General features: G+C 48.6%; 1 protein-coding gene across 2 annotated transcripts in view; it reads right to left on the reverse strand.

Moving 5' to 3' along the window:
• The window catches only part of LOC144132311 (inactive serine/threonine-protein kinase TEX14-like), a 150870-nt gene that overhangs the window by 54395 nt on the left and 77138 nt on the right, over window positions 1-19337 (reverse strand). For both annotated transcript variants that reach the window (XM_077664632.1, XM_077664631.1), the window contains exons 7-9: window positions 15337-15500; window positions 12506-12705; window positions 5441-5619 (exon numbers count right to left, since the gene is read on the reverse strand). In XM_077664632.1, coding sequence (XP_077520758.1) covers window positions 5441-5619; window positions 12506-12705; window positions 15337-15500 — 543 coding nt within the window. The remainder of the gene's footprint in view (window positions 1-5440; window positions 5620-12505; window positions 12706-15336; window positions 15501-19337) is intronic.

The following is a 19337-nucleotide window of genomic DNA, read 5'->3' on the forward strand; positions in this document are numbered from 1 at the left end:
ATTTCCTGAAATATTTTTTTTCACAGTGAAGAGAGATTCAATATCCGATTCGATATTTGAAGCCAATTTTTTTCTTGATAAGCATGTCTCATTCGTATTCCAAAAATTTCAGTATTCATACAGCTCTACAGAAAACGACGATCAAACTCACTGGAATGTTACAAGTTTTTGATGTGAATGATTCAATGTTAGGTGGCCTGTGATAGCCAAGAGATGGTGACATATTCGAATTAAATATAAGAGTGGATTTTCAGAGCACTACGCCACTGCAGCGGTGGACTAGTGGTTAAAGCATATGCCTCGTATTCAGGAGCTGCTGGGCTTTTAAGTCAAAGAAACGATTTTACCAGCAGTTGCCCGAACGTGGTTCATTACAAGTGGGCTTCAAGAAACCGGAACACCGTGAACCTGCCACGACATTTATGTCAGCTTGGATAGCCCGCACACGCACAGTGCCCATTTTGGAGCAAATGTTTACAAGGATAGCGCAGTTTGGCGCATTTGGTGCAAGGGTGGCATCACTGCCTAAGGCTCTAACCACAAGACCATCGCAGCAGGGGCATGGGTGGCCAGCGCATCTGCTTTGTATGCGGCAGGAGCTGGGCTTGTAGGCGAGATGCATTTTTACCGGTAGGTGCCCAGAGGGCTATGTGGACGGCGCTGCATTTTTGAAGAATGCGCTAAAAAGAGCTAGCACTGTACGACTGCTTGACCCACTTGAGTAGGTTCTCAGTTACAACAGTTATCACCAGCTGGCGCCACTATATTTAATACAGTGGGACATACTGGGCACATTCGATATGGAAGATGGAGTAATTAATCTTTTAAAAGATATATACAGTGGAACCCCGTTCATACGTTTTTCACCGGACCAGGGAAAAAAAACGTAAAAGCCGGGAAAATGCAACACTGAGGAAAGCTCCGAAAATGAATCAAAATGTGCAGTTTCAACTATAGACAATTTATTTCCACAGAGTGCGCTTAGGACTTAAAGAATTCCAGAATGGTGGCTTGCCGTTTTTGCCACGAGCCTGCTTTGCTTTCGGGCCGAAGAGCGCGGCATTCCCCTCTATCTCGGCACGCTTCGAGATGATGCTGTTAAGCATCGAGGGCGGGAGACCAAGGTCCTTGGCAATGTCGACTCTCTTTCGCACTGGCTGCCTGTCGACTGCATTTAATGCGTCCAGCTTTTCCTCAAGGGAAAGTGCCTTCCGCTTACGTGACGCCGTCTAAGCACAAGTTCGATGTTCACGAGGCCTAATGCACAATGACAATAGCATGATAGAAGAGGAGTCGACCCGTTCAACAACCATGCGGCGACCATAAAAGTGAGAGCATTTTTCACGAATGGCCACCTAGTGGCGGCCTCTCGAACTGGTGTGCGGCTTCTTGCAGCCAGTTCCATAGCCAAGCCCGGCCAAGCCCGGCCAAAACTCACCAAAAGTCAAAATGGCGGTTGCAGCGCATTGCCTACCTCAGCCCAGGCGTGTTCGAGGTGCTAAGTTGCGACGTATCATGCGGGAGCGTTTTCACAGCCACTATGCAACAACGGGGTTCCTTATACATTGGATCCTATGGAAGCTATGCCGGGACCGGATGAAAACGACGTAGCAGCCGGGAAAACGCAGCAGTGAGGAACGTAACAGCGAGGTTCTGCTGTATACAGGTAACAGAGTGCTTATAAAATGGAAAAAAAGTGTATCAGGGCCTATAGAGATACAGCAGGGGCTTAGGCAAGGATGTCCTCTGTCTCCTTTATTCATGTTGTACCTGCAAGGGTTGGAGAACAAGCTAGGGGGAGCGGACTAGGCTTCAACCTTTCTTTTTTCAAGCAAGGCGAATGGATTAAACAGTCATTACTGGGACTAATATACGCGGATGATATAGTGTTAATGGCTGACAACAAAGAAGATTTAGAGAAGTTGATAGGCATATGTGGTATAGAGGGAGATAGATTAGGTTTCAAGTTTAGTAACGAAAAATCTGCAGTCATGATATTTATTGATGAGGGCGGCGAGCATAGAATACAGGAGTTCACGCTAGAAGAGTGGATGAGTACAAGTATCTTGGAATGTGGCTAAATAACAGTGCTGAGTATCTGACAGAGCATGAAAAATATGTAATGAATAAAGCAAGTAGGAATGCAGCTGTTATCAAAAATCGGGAGCTGTGGAATTACAATAGGTATGAAGTAATAAGAGGGATCTGGAAAGGGTGATGGTTCCTAGCCTGACTTTCGGTAATGCGGTCCTGTGCATGAGACCAGATGTTGAAGCAAGGTTAGAAATTAAACAATGGGGAGTGGGGAGGCTAGCTTTGGGAGCACATGGCAATACACCAAATCAGGGGGTACTGGGTGATATGGGATGGGCGTCGTTCGAAAGCAGAGAAGCTAGCAGTAAGATAGCATTTCAGGAGCGATTGATAAAAAGGGGGGAAAAGCAGTGGGCTAGGAAAGTTTCCAGATCCATGTATACAGTAGAACCCTGCTGTTACGTTCCTCACTGCTGCGTTTTCCCGGCTGTTACGTCATTTTCGTCTGGTCCTGGCATAGCTCCCATAGGATCCAATGTATTGGGTACCCTGCTGTTACGTTGCAGCTGTGAAAACGTTCCCGCATGATACGTCGCAACCTGGCACCATGAACCTGGCTGGGCAACGCGCGCCAACCGCCATTTTGACAAGTCTTGGCCAGGCTTGGCTACGGAACTGGCTACAAGACCATGGCCTCCGAGATCACCCCCTTACACGCGCGTGGGTAATCTCGGAGGCCATAAAAAGCTGCACGCGAGTTAGAGAGATTGCCACTAGATGGCCACTACCTCGTCAGCCGAAGCGAGTAAAACCCGCGGGCCCGCAGCAATCCAGTCTTTCTTGTTTGTGTGGTTCAACCCATCCGAGTCGTCCGTGTCCTTCCGTCCACAGCTACGCTGCCTACGCCTCGTTAGGCCTCGCTAATCCAGTCTTTCTTGTTTGTGCGGTTCAACTCATCCGAGTCATCCGTGTCCTCCCGTCAACACCTACGCTGCCTACGCCTCATCGGGCCTCGCTAACACCGCGAGCGATTTGTCATCCTTTGATGGCATCACGCAAGCGCAAGGCGCTTTCCCTCGTGGAAAAGCTGGATGTTCTCAACACAGTCGACAGGCAGCCAGCGCGGAAAAGAGTAGACATCGCCAAGGATCTCGGTCTGCCACCCTCGATGCTTAACAGCATCGTCTCGAAGCGTGCCGAGATACAAGGGAATGCCGCGCTCTTCGGCCCGAAAGCTAAGCAGGCTCGTGGCGCCAAGTATGGAAACCTCGAAGAGTCGCTTCTTACTTGGTTTAAACAAGCTCGCGCTGCCGGTGCTAACTTCGACGGCAGCATTTTGTGCGAGAAAGCGATGGAAATAGCCGGCCGACTGGGCATCAGCGACTTTGCAGCGTCGAATGGCTGGATCGACTATTTCCGGAAGAGGCACGGCATCGTGTATAAGACGGTATCCGGGGAAGCAGCAAGTGTAAACTTGGAAACAGTCGACGATTGGAAGGCCACACTATCTGCCATAATTGAGGGGTATGAGCCTCGTGACATTTACAATGCCAACGAAACGGGTCTTTTCTTTTGGGTGCAGCCATCCAAGTCGTTAAACCTGAAGGGCGAAGCATGCCACGGAGGCAAATGCAGCAAAGAACGATTGATGGTGCTCCTTTGCTGCAACATGGATGGCTCGGACAAGCTGAAGCCATGGGTAATCGGAAAATACCAAAATCCACAGTGCTTAAAGAACATTCGCCTGCTGCCATGTCACTATAGAAGCAACAATCGTGCATGGATGACGGGTTCTTTGTTCGAAGAATTTCTTCGTTACTTCGACAACAAGATGGGCTCCCAGTGCAGGAGTGTTGTCCTTTTTCTGGACAATTGTGCTGCCCACCCGAGAGACCCGTCGTTTCTTCGGAACGTTAAGCTTGTTTTTTTTCCTGCAAACACTACAAGCCACTTGCAGCCGTTGGATGCCAGCGTCATAAAGAACTTAAAGCACTCGTACAGGAAGTAAATCGTAAAGCGCTGTCTGGCGCGTATTGATCGCGGCCAGCAGCCTACGATCGTTTCAATACTGGACGCTATGCATTACGTCGCTTCAGCGTGGACTGCAGTGAGCGCGTCAACTGCACAGCACTGCTTCGCGCGGTGTGGCTTTCGCATGGACGGCGGAGAGGAAACTGCCACGGAAGCTGAAGAGACGGAATCAGCCTCTCATGATCAAGAGCTGAGTGAAGCTTTGAATGCGCTGGGTGCCACGGGAGTCACGTATGATGACTACGTCGCCGTGGATACTGCTGTCGTGACGTCCGAGTGTCAGAGTATCGCTGACATCGTTGCAGACTCGGTCGCGAGTGAAGCCTCAGACTGTGATGACGACGAGGAGCACGAGCCGCATGATTCCGGGGAGTTGGCGAACCCGAGCTTGGGAGAAGCCGTCGCGGCTCTGGACCTCCTCCGCAGGTACGTCGCACCTCAAAGCGACGCTGAGAGCAATGCGGCTTTCCAGGCCATCGAGAAACGCGTGGTGTTTTCCAGCGAGCGGAAAAAACGGCAATCGACCATTCTCGATTTTTTTAGGACCTAAGCTCACTTGATGTCGAAATAAATTGTTTCAAGGCAAAGCTGCACTGTTTTCATTAATTTTCGGACCTTTCCTCACTGTTGCATTTTCCCGGCTGTTACGTTTTTTTTTCGCGGTCCGGTGAAAAACGTATGAACGGGGTTCCACTGTATAAGGAATATTGACACGAAATGAAGAAAGCGAACTAGAAAATTTACAAGCAAATATCTGGACAGCAGTAGGGGGCAAATCAGCAATTATCGGTTAAAAAAAAGGTTAAAGAAACAGAGAGCTCTGTGGAAAACAGGGATGCTGACGAAATCAGCACTGGGAACATACTGGATTTTTAAGCAGGAAATTTCCAAAGAAAATATCTATGATAATTGTAGGGGAAGCTCTTTGTTATTTGAGGCCAGGACAGGAGTTTTGTGGACTAAGACATATAGAGTCAGGTACCACGAGATAGACACATTGTGCGTTGCGTGCGGAGAGGAGGAGGACACGGCTGAACACTTGATACTTTTCTGTAAAGGGACTCACCCTACAGTGGAAAGCAGCGGGGCTGATTTATCCAAACCATTGGAGGTTTAAGGACAGTGAAGGAGAAGTAGATTTCAAGGGGGTAGAAGTAACCAAGCAAAGGTTATCTGATCGGTGGCTAAAATTAAGGCAAGAGTAAAATTTTACGAGTCATGGCTAGGTGGCTTGAACCACTGCCCAATTTAAAGGCTTCAGCCTTATCCATCCATCTATCCATCCTTCATGTGCCAGACACTGCTTTTCAAGACATGGCTTCGTCATGGTTCGGAAGAAGTGGTAACGACCGCGAGAAGTGTTATGCATGCCCACCTCTGCACCGCAGGAGGCGGCGGCGCCCGGTGGATGACTGTAGCGGTGGCGTTGTCCACCTCAGTGGCTGACGCCTGTCGAGAGGGCCGGCCAGGCGTTGACTTGGTGCGAGCCCCGTCGCCGGCATGCTGTGGGTGTGACTGCTGTTCTAGTCGGCTCACCGCGAATCCTGCGCCACCCTGCAGAGGGGAGGAAAATAGAGAGGTGCCAAACATCAGATCATTTGGTTATAAGACATTATGGCGTGCTAGTTTGACTTCCATCTTTGCAAGTATACAAGGTTTTTTTGTAAACAAACAAAGGTGCTGATGATGATACTAGCTCCAAGGTGCTTTTGGTATCAATGGCATGGCGTTTGAAAAGGTTTGCGCCGGTGCAGGCAATATATATATATGTTGCACTGGTTTTGATAAGGCACCGGTGCAGGTGACATGCCAGCTTTCAATGCTTATCTTTTTCCCTGAGGTTATTACTTTCTCGAAAAACATGCATATCCAAATTCTTCAAACAGGAAGTGCTCTGGGGCTAAATCACAGTGTTGCCAGAAAAAAAAAACGTTTCACAACGCTATCGGCTTCGATTAGTGCTCCTGCATCCTGGAGACTTGGCCCCGACTGTAGCTTTCAGAACACAAACTATTCAGACTTACGTCAGGGGTCTCAAGCTTTCACGGCCACTGACCATTTTTCGTTACACCTGCGCAATCCCTGAAGTCCTCTGGCTTATGTTGGCAAGCATTGTTAAGGGTGTGGCTCACTCCCTTAATAATGCTTCCCAAAAAGCAACCACTTTAAAGCAAGGTGAGGCACTTAAAAACGTACAAAAGCTAATAGTGACCGGCCTCCTGCACTTATAACAAAATAGTCTAAAGACCTTCCGGACATAAACAATAATCTGTGAAAATACCACCTATTTTAACTGCCAATGATCATCTCAAGACAATATTTCCCGACGCACCAAGGGTAACACACAGACACAACACAAATGTGAAAGGCATCCTAGTACACGCTGGGCTTGATAAGGAACCCCCGCCGACAGTAAGAGTATGCTCTCGACCTAGATGCAAGACATGCAAGCATTTACAAAGTGACACTACTGTTAGAAGCACGGCAAGCAAATTCAGCTTTGAAATAAAGGCTAGCTTTAACTGTACGTCGTCCAATGTAATCTACAAGCTTCAATGCTCCTCTTGTCAGAAACAATATATCAAAGAAACCACGCAATCAATGAGTGCCAGACTAAATGTTCATCGAGCTGACACAGCGAGGACCCTACAGAAGAGAACATCGGAACATTTTAATCAACGCGTTCACAATATCGATGAACTTAAGCTGTTCATTCTTCAATCGGGCTTCGAATCTGCAAGGGATAGAAAATACAGAGAGGCATTCCTAATTCACAAATTTAAAACCTTGCAACCAGTAGGGATTAACATATCCAGAAGAAACTTTGAGTCTCTCAGGTATATTCTGGCACTGGCATAGTTCTTTAAACTGCTTGCTGAGCTGGCCTTTTTCCTTTCATAGCTTTTGCAGTTCAACTGGTTAATCAACATTAGCAGCCATCATTCCTGGACAAGGTTCACCCTCCCCATCCAAACGCCATTCCCACTTCTCACCCTCCTCCCCCTCATTGGGCCTTCCTCCTCAGAGGGGTGACTGTTGTCCACTTGTTGGCGTGCCGGAGCCACCACAAGCAGTAATAAGTCCGACTCCGGAGAGCAAGATACGAACACGTTTTACTGGAACGCCATGTTGTTTTCTTCCCCCCTGTGCCCCTACATCAGTTGCCAGACGAGTTTTCTACGTCGGCCAACACTCCCCCACACTTGGTTTGAGAATCACACCACTGACACTCACATCACAAGTTCAGTCGGTTTGGCGGTCGCCGGATACGAGTGGGCCGTCCGGGTTGACCTTCGGCTGCAGGGGTTGGTGCTGAACTTGACTGTTCTTCATGTAGGTCCCACCATTCACTCTGCTCAGTAGGGCTACCGTTATCACAACGACGAACCTGGTCGAAATGTCGGGTAATGGGTCCTCCGGCTGTGTTGAGCTTGAGCATCCTGTTTCCCAAGACATGTTGAACCGTACCCTTCATCCAACGCTGGCCAAGACCGAAGTTGCGGAACAAGACAGTCTGGCCACGGACCCATTTCCCTTTTGTTAGTGTGTGCCTTTCAAATTTCGGCTGCAGAAGCAGGTCCAGGCGTCCTTTGGGTCGATAGCTCAGGAGCATTTCAGCTGGGGATTTGTCCCTACTTCCAGATGGTGTGCGTCTGTGGTCATGCAGCCACCGGTTTAAGCGAGCAGAGAGTGTTCCATGTGTGAGTCTCTTGAGATCGTCTTTGACTGCACTCACCGCTCTTTCTGCAAGCCCATTAGATTGAGGGTGGAAGGGCGCTGTACGGATGTGCCGTATGGCATTCTTCGTGATGAATTCTTGGAATTCGGCACTGACGAAGGCACTGCCATTATCAGACACCAGACAATTGGGCAGACCAAATCGTGCAAATATGCTCCTTAAGATCTCAATGGTTGCTGTGGTCGTTGCACTATTTGTTGTGACTGCTTCGATCCAGCCTGAATAGCTGTCCACAACAACCAACACCATCTTGTTTTCAATTGGACCAGCATAGTCTATGTGAACACGTGTCCACGGCTGGGTTGTTGCGGGCCATGCCGCTGCCTTCTCGGAGGGTGGCATTGATGCCGTCTGTTGGCAGATAGGGCAATTCCGCAGGAGCTGTTCTATGTCTTGATCAATTCCTGGCCACCACACAAGTTTCCTTGCCAAAGCTTTTGTGGTACTGAGTCCGGAATGTGCTTCGTGCAGTTCGAACAGGAATGCTCTTCTAGCTGCCTCAGGGATCACTAGTCAGTCTTCCATGAAGATGAGTTGTCCATCTGCAGTGAGGAAATTCCTACGTCTCCAGAATGGCAGTACTTGGTCATGGTTAGACTGTGGGAGTTTCTTAGGCCATCCTCCCAGTATGTATTCATGAAGGCATTGCATGAGTTGGTCCTTCCCAGCAACGTCTTCGAGTTGCTTCCTTGAGACCGGTGCCGTGTCCAAGATGCTGGCTACTAGTGCACTGTCTTGTTGGTCAGGGTCTTGCATCTGCAGTTCAGTCTCACTGGCTGGCACAGGTAGTCGACTCAGTGCGTCGGCATTTTGGTTGCGGGATCCGGGCTTATACTTTATGGTGTATTTATAGGCACCAAGGGTAATTGCCCACCTTTCAATGCGTGATGCTGCAGTAGTAGGAATTGGTCTATTTTCCTTGAAGAGTCCAACCAGTGGTTCGCGATCAGTCTTCAACGTGAACTCCCTACACAACAAGTAGTCACGGAACTTTACCACTGCAAACACCAGAGCCAGGGCTTCCCTTTCCAACTGAGAATAGTTCTTCTCTGTCTTTGTGAGTGTGCGGGACCTGAACGCTATTGGCCTTTCAATGCCATCGATCACATGAGATAGCACTGCACCAATTCCCTCTGGTGAGGCATCACATTCTAGCACTAGTTCCTTCGTGGGGTCAAAGTGCACGAGCATATCAGAGTTAATCAGAGAGTTCTTCACAGCTTCAAATGCTCTCTTCTCTTCAGATGCCCACTTCCATTTGCTCTCTTTCTGTAGCAACCGGTACAGAGGTGCAAGGAGACTTGACATGTTGGGCAGAAAACTGCGGTAATAGGTGATCAGGCCCAGGAAGGATCTGAGTTCTTGGACATTTCTGGGCGCTGGTGCTCTCACGATAGTGTCCAGTTTCTTTTCCGCTGGATGCAAGCCGTGTCAATCAGTTTTGTGTCCCAGGTAGGTCACTTCCTGTGCTCCGAACAGACACTTGTCTGTCCGCAACCGGATACCATTTTCTCGAAAGATTGCCAGTACCTTGTTCACAGTCTTCCCATAGCTATTCTTATCCTCTGCAATCAGAACATCATCTAAAAAGACTTGCGTGCCCGGCACATTTTTCAGAAGTTCTTCCATCTTCCTTTGGAATATGGCAGGGGCTGATGCAATGCCATATGGTAGCCTATTGTAAGCAAATAGACCTTTGTGAGTGTTCAGTACCGCAACTTGCTTTGCTTGATCGTCCAGTGGTATGTGGCAGTAGGCTTCACGTAGGTCCAATTTTGAAAACCAATAGCCACCCTTGAGAGAGGCGAAAATGTCTCCCATTTTTGGGAGTGGGTACTGGTCGACATCACACTCTGGGTTGACAGTGACCTTGAAATCCCCACAAATTCTCAAGGTTCCATCAGCTTTTACCGCTGGAACGATTGGCGTTGCCCAGCAGCTGTGGCTGACTGGAGACAAGATCCCTTGCTGACACATTCTGTCCAGTTCCATTCCTACTTTTTCGCGCAATGCATAAGGTAGTGAACGGGCTTTCAGGAATCTTGGAGTTGCATCTTTTTTCATGGCAATGCTGGCAGGAGGTTCCTTCATCAGTCCTGTGCCCAGCTCGAAGAGGTCTTTGAACTTTTCTTTCAGTTGTTCTGTGACACTTGAGATTTCACAGTCTGGAGTCAGGATTGTGCCTACCTCTTGGTCGGGCAGCAGATGAAGTTTTTGGATCACATCTCTACCACACAGTGAAGGTCCTGGGCATTGCACCACATACAGTTCAGCAGTTATATTGCAGTTCTGGTGCTGCGCTGTCATATGAAGCATCCCGCTGATAGGTAGCTTCCCAACTAACAATGGAGCTCTTTGTTTGTGGGCTTCAGGGCTGGCCACTGCTTGGCATGGCAATGGTATATTTCTTCAGGAATTATGCAGACTGGCGAACCCGTATCCACCTGCATGTCTAGATTCACTGGTCCCCACTTGACCGTCTTGTAGACCGGCTCGACCGCAGTACCTTCGCTGTTAACCGTGTAAATATCAAGGACTGGAGTGCAGCTACTGTCGCCAGCTTCGGCACTTACCGCGTTGGCCTGAAATTTCGTCGGCCTTTTCGCTTTTACCCCACCGAAACACCTTGTAGCTAAGTGCCCTTGCTTGTGGCACTTATAGCAAGTCGACGTTTTATGCGGACAGTTGGGAGCATCGTGTGAGCAGTCGCCACAACGAATGCACGGGCGCGGCGTCTTTGCCTTGGTGTGTCGGTATTGCGGATTCGTTTTCTTCTTAAACGCTGTGGCGTCGACTTCGTTCGCTGATTCCGCGGTGCTCGCATGGGGTAGGCGCTCAACATTTTGTATCGCCAATTCCGCCGACGTGGCGATATCTACTGCTTCTTGGAGAGTAAGAGACTTTGGCTTAGCCAGAAGTACTCGTTGGACCATCTTTTCTCGCAACCCGATGACAAATCTGTCACACAGGTTTCGTTCCAACGCGCTCCCGAAGCCACAGTTGTCTGCGATCTTCCGAAGTTCTGCCAGGTATTCGCCTACCTTCTCGCCGGTTTTCTGTACGCGGGTTTGAAACCGGTACGTTTCGTAAATTTCCGACGGTGCCGGGTTCAGGCGCTGCTTGAGAAGTGCAATGATGGCTTCATAAGGTTGGTCCCGCGGCTTTTTCGGCGCCAGTAGGCTTTGGAGACGACCATATACCTCCGGGTTGAGACATGTTATGAGAATCGCGCGCTTGCGAGCGTCGTCGGTGACTTCGTTAGCATCGAAGTAAGACTCTAGCCGCTCGGAGTAGTTTGTCCATGTTTCCGCATTCAAATCGAACTGCGGAGGTGCCGCGAACAATGGCTGAGCGCCAAGTGCTTGCGCCATGCCACCTACTTGTCGCGCCGGTTCTTGCGTCTCACGTAGAGTCGTCGGCTTGCCTTGGTGGGTGTCGTACGTTCATTCCGTCTTCATCCCATCCTCGTCACCACTTGTTGTCCACTTGTTGACGTGCCGGAGCCACCACAAGCAGTAATAAGTCCGACTCCGGAGAGCAAGATACGAACACGTTTTACTGGAACGCCATGTTGTTTTCTCACCCCTGTGCCCCTACATCAGTTGCCAGACGAGTTTTCTACGTCGGCCAACAGTGACACCCGCCAATGATGAACACTTTGCCCAGACGAAGTCAAGTCCTCTTGTCAAAACGTTGTCTAGCACCCTGAGGCTTCCCCTCCCTTCTCCACTTTATGATTACCAAGAACCACCTGACCAACCTCCCTCTACCATCATCATTGCCTAGAATGTTTTGAGTACCTTCCACTGAACCAATCCTACCTATTAATCCTCCTTAAAATACATTTCCTGGGGTGGGCCTACTTCAAAAATTTGGAGATCACGTGGTGTTGATGACGTCATGACACTCTCAACCGCATTTGTAGATTGCGGGGAGTCCTCATACCCCTTCTGGAGCAATGATGCAGCAGTTAAGTGAAGCTCCTCTGCCCCGGCAGGTGGCTGTTTCAAACACAGCCATTGGTGGAGCTGGCAAGAACCAGGCTGCTCTTCCAGAGCTCCCGTAAGGCTCATGTGCAGTGCCATGGTGCACAGGTGGCAACTGCATTGAATTTATTTTAATTATTTCACTGCCACGTGCCACCGGAGCCAGGCAGCTCACGATCCGGCGGGCAGGTTGCCAAGCGCCATGGTGACCAGGTTGTCATGCCGTCGGAAGGTCACATGACCTTTCCAGCAACCACTCATTTGGAATTGCAAAATTGCCGTTGCTCTCTGAATGGGTCCTTTTGGTCACGTGGCCCTGATGTCATCTACCAACTAACCGATCAGGAAATTTCAAATCTGACGGTGCTCTTTGGCTGGTAAGATGGGCTCACATGACCATGATGACATTCATCAGGGTCACATGACCACAACTCACCAATAATGGAATTTCATTACGAAACAAACTGTTAACTGCATGACAACAACTTAAACACTATGACATTAAAAGGAAATTTGAGCAGCCCACGAGCAACACAGAGTGTTTGTCTCAAGTATTATTTCATTGCCAATGCTTGCCTCGAAACAATTTCTCTGGCCACCCGACGCAACCATGAGGGGAATACTCTTGCTTGGTGGTGGGACATGCCATGTAATGGGAGTGCCGGGCTCTTGTCCCTGTGCTTAGCTTATGGGACTTGTTGGTATCATTGCTTACCTCATCGTGTGCAGCTGCGGCCAGTGCCTGGTAGACATCCTCCAGGTCGGTGTCCCTGTCGGCAGGGTCCGGTGCCAGAGCTGCATGCACCAGCGTGTCGAGCGGCGGCGGAAGCTCCGAGCGCCGCGACAGGCCCCGGCGCTCCTGCGTCAGTGCCCGCTCTACGGCAGCCCGGTCCGCTGAGCCCCACGGAACTTGCTCTGCAACGAATGGCGAAGAGTTGGACAAAATATCAAGCTCATGTATAATACTGCGCGCTGAAGCTCCTTCGACAAAAGTGGCTACTCCACTGCGGAGGTCATGTCTCTCAAAGTAGCTCGCATGTGAAACACAGGGGACACATGCAACCTGCAATGAAGTTTCTCTGGTAGATATTACCATAACATACTGTGCATAACGATAGGAACAAGCATTTTTTGCCTCCCGGGTAATGCTTCTCCAGTCCACCACCTGCAGACGCTTATAGCCATGAGCTTCCACACTCTAAGCCACATGAGCCATACTTCAGCTAACTGTGCTCACTGGCAGAACCTAAGTAAGGTAAGTTATCAGCCAATTGCAAGCCTATATATATATATATATATAGTTCAGAATGTGGTCTCCTGCTTTTTCTGCTTTTTGCAACTGAAAGAAGCAGTTCTCAGGAATTACACACTGAAGGTTGCCTATTCCAGTAGACTGCCTGCATTGCAGGTTCTATCGTCAAGCAGTTAGGGGAAGAAAACCATGAGCCGGCACAGCCTGTTTAGGTAAAGTGCAAGATGGCGCATTCCTTTTCGGCCACATTGGCTGCCTACTCTGCTGCTCACATGCCTGGTATGTTATGTAGCGCATGGTCAACTAAGAAGAGCAAAAATAGCCATCCAGGGAAAAAGATAACAGACAATTTAGCATAATTACACAAAATGCCATTTAGGCGCACCAAAGCTTCAGTTTTCACCTCGGTTTCCACTCAAGGCTTGGTTTTCAAGCTCAAGCAGGCTTCAGACAAAGATCGGTGAAATCGGGGGGACTTAGTGCTAGCAGTCTAAAACTGGAGGGGACACTTAAAGGGAGACTGAGGACCACTGTATCAAATTTTTTTAAGCCATCTACACCTGCAGAAATAAAATAAATATTGCCGCGGCTGACTTTCGAAACCACGAGAGAGGGAACAGATCAAGTTTGCTGGCCACTGCACGACAGCACTATGCTACTTCCCCAGCCAATCATGCCTCGTGCTAAACTGCCACACACTCGCGCTGTGCATTGCACGTCATTGTCTTCATCAACTTCCATCTGTGCACAAAAACCACTGTTAGCCTCCGACCCCGCAAAGTCTGTAGGTGGGTGTCTCTGAGACTGTCACAAAAGTAAAGGAAACATGCATTAACATGCATTCGAACCCAACTGCTGACAGAGGCCTTCAACGTCCAGCCGGCAGGAGTTTTCATTTCGGCTGCTGCTAGATGGGAGTGCAGCGCTCGCTTCCAGCAATCACGGAGTCCTCGTTTCAGTTTTTGCTGCTTTACGTCACTGTTCTCCTATTTCGTCACCAGAGTGTTCCGAGTTTGAATCGTGGCGGCGAGAAAAAGTTTTTCAACTTCGAATCCAAATCCCAGCAATAAATGCACCTTTTGCTGCCGGTCAAGTGGCCACAAAGCCACAAAATGCCAAGCTATCGGATTGTACTAACAAAAAACACGTGATAGCGTTGCCCTCAGTGTCCCTTTAATCCATTTGGCCAACTTATGGTATCAATTTAACAAGGGCATAACCAGTCTAACTCCACAAACGTTCAGTCTTCACTAAGAACTAAAGGCCCGCCCACTGTTGAGGCAGTGTGGTGTTCCTGCTTCTCATTCAGGTTTGTCTGTGCTGCAGAGATGCTAAGCCCAGGGAGTGCTTAGTATCTGCTGACGCCATTAGTCTGTGAAAAAGCGTCCAAGAAGCATCTCACATGGTGACTGAATCAAGTTATTACTGGAACCCTGCGTGGGGCACAACATCCCCCTCGCACTTTGGTTGGAGTAAAAGGGACAAAAGGGCCGGTTTACTCCTCATATGAGATCACCAATATCTAGAGCATAGGTTCAAGATGAAAAATTCATAAAATGGTTACCACCGTGTAATGTAGGATTCAGCGACAGCTGTTGGCAGTAGGAAGTGCAACGTCAATTATTCACACATCACTTTGTTCAGATCAGCATGGTGTGCTGCATTGACGTTACTGAATGTTAACCAACCAGTGCAGTGCAGTGTACCTGCCCCACTCACTCATACTGTTCCCTCCCTTTTCTTCTCAAACTTCACGTTACACCGACACCACATAACCGAAAATTTGAACTGCCAGTGGTCATTGTAGGAAGTGCCCCCATATGGTGAGCAGAGTTAAAAAACTTGGGAGGCCTTCTTAAGAAAATGCGATATAGCTTTGGAAGCTGGCACTACTCAAAAGTTCCTATAAACGTCCAAAATTTCTAAGTAGGCCCACCCAAGAAAATGGATTAGGTGGATTAGTGGGTCAGATTAGGATAATTCCATATGATAATGCCATGAAAGATACTGGAACATTCTAGTCCTCACATTTTTAAATATGGCGGCGCTGATGATGAAACCCTCTCGACCAGTCAGGAGATTCTGTGACAGAGAAGCCGGAAATTTTTGTGAGATGACAACCTAAACCCTACAGCATTAAAATGGCATGCACTTTTTAGTCCGAAAACACCACACAAAGCAATACAAGAGCCCCGACGCACAGGTGGGCCGCAGAGGATGTGATGTGTGGCACGTGAGCAGAAGTAGGTGTGCCGCTAGAACAAGTAGCATCCTGCCATCAAGATCGTCCTCACCAGCAAAAAGCTCCCAGAGGACGGCACAGAACTGGTACAGGTCGGAAAGCACTGTGGGCCTGCCTCCGGCCAGCACCTCGGGTGCCATCCAGTTGTAGTAGTAGTCCAGGAACTCTTCGCCAGGGGCAGCGTACGCTGCAGCGCCACCTTCAGACTCCTCCTCGCTGCTGGACAGTGGGGGGGGGGAATCATTCACACACTGAGCACAGGCCCCGTTGGAGGTGGGGCCCCTATAAAAATGGTCTTTTGACTTTTTATAGGCTCTTTTGCCTTCCTATAGATATTTACTTTTGTCTATTCATAGTCTACAGACTAGTCTACCCAAACTACATGGCCATATATCCATATATTGTTTTGTGTTCTCTATATATATATTGTCTATAGACTACAGCAGGATACAACTTAAAAGCAGCAGTTGCTAACACTGGGCCATGGTCCGTGGCATCCAGTATTACACCGTTAGCCAACCACAACAGTAAACAAAATCAGCTTTTTAATGTCCGACTTTATTAAACAAGCCACGTATTGAAATTATAGAGTTCATAATTTTTTATTCTTGTGACTGGATTTTTATTTAGGTACCAAGATATGATTCAACAACAGGCTGCTTTTTTGTCAAGGAGGAATTTGATTTTGACGGTCCTGAATGTGGGCAGAGCTTGACTGCGCATTTAATTTGTTTCAGGCTATAGTCTATAGGATTGGTGTATAAAAATCTGGCAGAGACACCTAAGACTGCTTATGTGTGAGAATGCATTACCTGTAGCATTAACTACACAAGGCAGACGAACAAATTAAGTGTTCCACATGCTTCCAATGCTGCACTGCCCAGTGATTGTGAAGCCAGCACAAGAGTCATTCATAGCTGGACTGCACCGTGTCACCACCTGGAGTCTCGATGCACAGTACTTTGCACATGTTGACTTAGAATGATGATGCAGGCAATGCCAAGGGTCGGATGCTGGTGGGCGAAAATCTTGATTCGCATGCCCCAAGCAATGCATGGTGGTCATGTGTAGATGCACTGACTACGGTGACGTGGGACCAAAATGAATGATTTGGAAGGGGCTTAACACGAGAGAAACAAGGACATTAGAGAGATACAGGACAAGCGCCAACTTGCAACTGAAAGAATTGGAAGCGTAACGACATGCTCGAGGAACCAAACGCGCATGCCCAGCTATCCACTGATTGGAGGACATGGCTAGATATCAAGGTAAACTGAACAAAGTTAATTCTGGGGTAAAAAAGCAATCAAAGAAGCATGGAAAAAAAAACAGGAAGCACCTCCCCACCTGCAAACAGCAACATGAGAGAGATTGCTCAGTATTTAGCAACATCGCTTCTTTTCATAGCAAAACAACAGACGTGTCATTGATGCACTTATCGCTTCCCAACTTATGAACAAATGACACCTCAAGAGTTTCCTTGCTATAGCTGTCCCTTAGAGCGGCCAACAACTTTACTTTTTCTAAAAAGTGGATCACACTGGCAACTTGGACAGTGCTTAGGCAGGTTGTTAGTTGTGGATGATTTAAAAGAGGCAGCATGCTCCTTTAAACATTCATTGAGGCAACCACTGGTCTGCCTCATTACCTCAATCACCAACTAGCCCAAACTTCCACTTTAAAGAAATAAAATTCCGTGCCGCGTCAAAAGATGTCCTGAAATTCTTGAATTTAGTGGCGTAGACTGCGGATGCCGACTTTTGTTTTAATGGGACACATAAAGGTTTCGCATTACAAGTCGATGTTATAGACATTTATTGCGAAGCCTTTATATGTCCCGTTAAAGCAACAGACAGAACTCTATGGTCAGTCTAATAAAATTTTGTAATGGGATGGTGTTCAAGGATACCTATTGCCAGCGGACTACAGTCTGATAGCTCATTCTTACAGGTTTCTCTTGTTGCTTTTTATGCCAATTGAGGACTTAAGGCTATCATGCACCAAACTAGGTAAGAATGTAATGCTGCCCTAAAGACTACCATTTTAAGAGACACTGAGAACAAACTGAAGTTAGCCTGTATCGGTAGACTGCTGCATTGTAATCACAAAGAGACCACTCTTTCCAAAAATTGGGACCTCAGTTTTTTTGCATGCACGGATCTGGTCCTCCTCCTCCATGTCCGCTTTGGATGTGTGGGCATTGCCTTCGTGCTTTGCCAAACTCCTTTTGTGCATGCTGTGGACTCACTGAAACATATGACCACATTACATGTGAACGTTCAGTACTATGCTGCCAACGCGCCACCCTACTCAAGGGGTACAAAAAATTGAGGCTTCCCAGTACCTCTCTAGAGGAAATTCTTTTCCCTGGTGGCCCGGAAAAACGAGTCTGCCACGCTTTTAAACTCCTGCTGACCTTTACAGAAGCAGCCAATCTCCCCGCACTGTTATGAAACATTCCCTTCCTTGTCCTCCCCGGCCCCTCCTCTTTCCTGTCCTATACTTACCCACCTCAAGCACAGCCCCGCTGCGGTGTTCCCCGCTGAACAGAGGCATTAAGGGCCGTTGCACGATCGTTTCGGAGCGGCTTCCGCCAGGTCCGCTTCGCGAGCGGTCCGCCAGTTTTCGGCCGCCAGGCAGACGTGAGGCGGAAAGGTGTTGTACGATCACTTTGGCGCTTGCGAGCGAGGCGGATGGTCCTAGCTTTCCGATTGGCGCGCCTGGCAGTGCTTGTTGTCTAATCACGTGCAGCGGTACAGGCATGCATGCTTGTAGAAAAACACGCAGATATCTTGCAGTAGGAATAGCCCGTATTAATTGCGGCGTACTCGAGACATCCGTTTCGTCAAAACTTTTTTTTTTTCTTGAGGCAGGATTTTCGTCAAAGGTACAAACGTGGTCGGCTGTGATATGTGTGGGAAACGACATGTGGATCATTTATATCCAAGACACCGAAAAATATCGCGATCGCGAAGTTTTCACAACAATCGACGAAAATAACAGAAGGCTGCCCCCTCTGAAAGTTAGGCTACCCTCAGGATTTCAGAATGACGACGCAATTCTTATTGCGCATTCTCGATAGGGTCAGGCCACAGTACAGGCTGCTATCAACCGTCCGTAATAATAACCGGGATAATCACATTTTTCAAATAGTTCAGATTACATACTTAATATTTTAGTCAGTGATTCAAAATTGCACACTGCAGTGTTTTTTTGCACTGCTGACAGAGAAAAAAATAATGGCACTTGCAGCCTTTCCTAAGGGGCCTGTCACACTAGCCCGACACGACGCCGATGCAGACACAACGACACCGATGATCGGCCGACCGGGTCGGCAGACCGTGTCTGTGGCAGACCAAGCTGTCACACTAGGCCGACAACGACACCAACGCGTCCGACGACCAGATGTCTTTGTAGTGTGATGAGCTTTGACGCCCGCGACGCAGACAAACACAGTCTGCCGACCGTGTCCATGCGAGATCGGTCACTGAGCTAAAACATTAACCAGACACGAACACGGTTCCGCTCTAGTGCTGTTTGTTTAAGTTCATAACAAGCTCTGGGATAGATGAATGTCCAAAAAAGTATCATTACTGAGGATCGTTGGCCAATGCCAAGGTGCTGGTTGAAGTGATAACTACGATACAAGCAAATTTCAGCCGCCTGCTGCTGCTGCTGTTGCTTCGTGCGGCTCGCCTGACGTCTGCTAGATCCGCTGCTGAAGGCGTCGCGGAAATCGAGCATAAGTTTATTTTATTGTGGGACAGGTTGGCAGTAAAGGGGTGACTAGAGAAGTTTATTACGGCGCTGGCTATAGTTCGAAAGCGCCCCGAGCTGCGGCATCGATGCGAAACCAGCTAGGCCTAGCGGTGAGCACGGCAGCCGGGAAGCAGCGCAGTTCGTCGCATTGGCGCTCCCGCAGGCGTCGTCGTTGCCGAAAGCGCGGATGTTGCGCAGGCATGCTGTCGTTGCTCGAATATAGCAGGCGGCCTTTCTGATAGCATGGCTGTTTTGCCTTTTTTGGTGCGAACGTGAAGTAAACCGAGCCTGCTC

This window comes from Amblyomma americanum, chromosome 5 (genome assembly GCF_052857255.1).
Source record: "Amblyomma americanum isolate KBUSLIRL-KWMA chromosome 5, ASM5285725v1, whole genome shotgun sequence".
Lineage (NCBI taxonomy): Eukaryota > Metazoa > Arthropoda > Arachnida > Ixodida > Ixodidae > Amblyomma > Amblyomma americanum.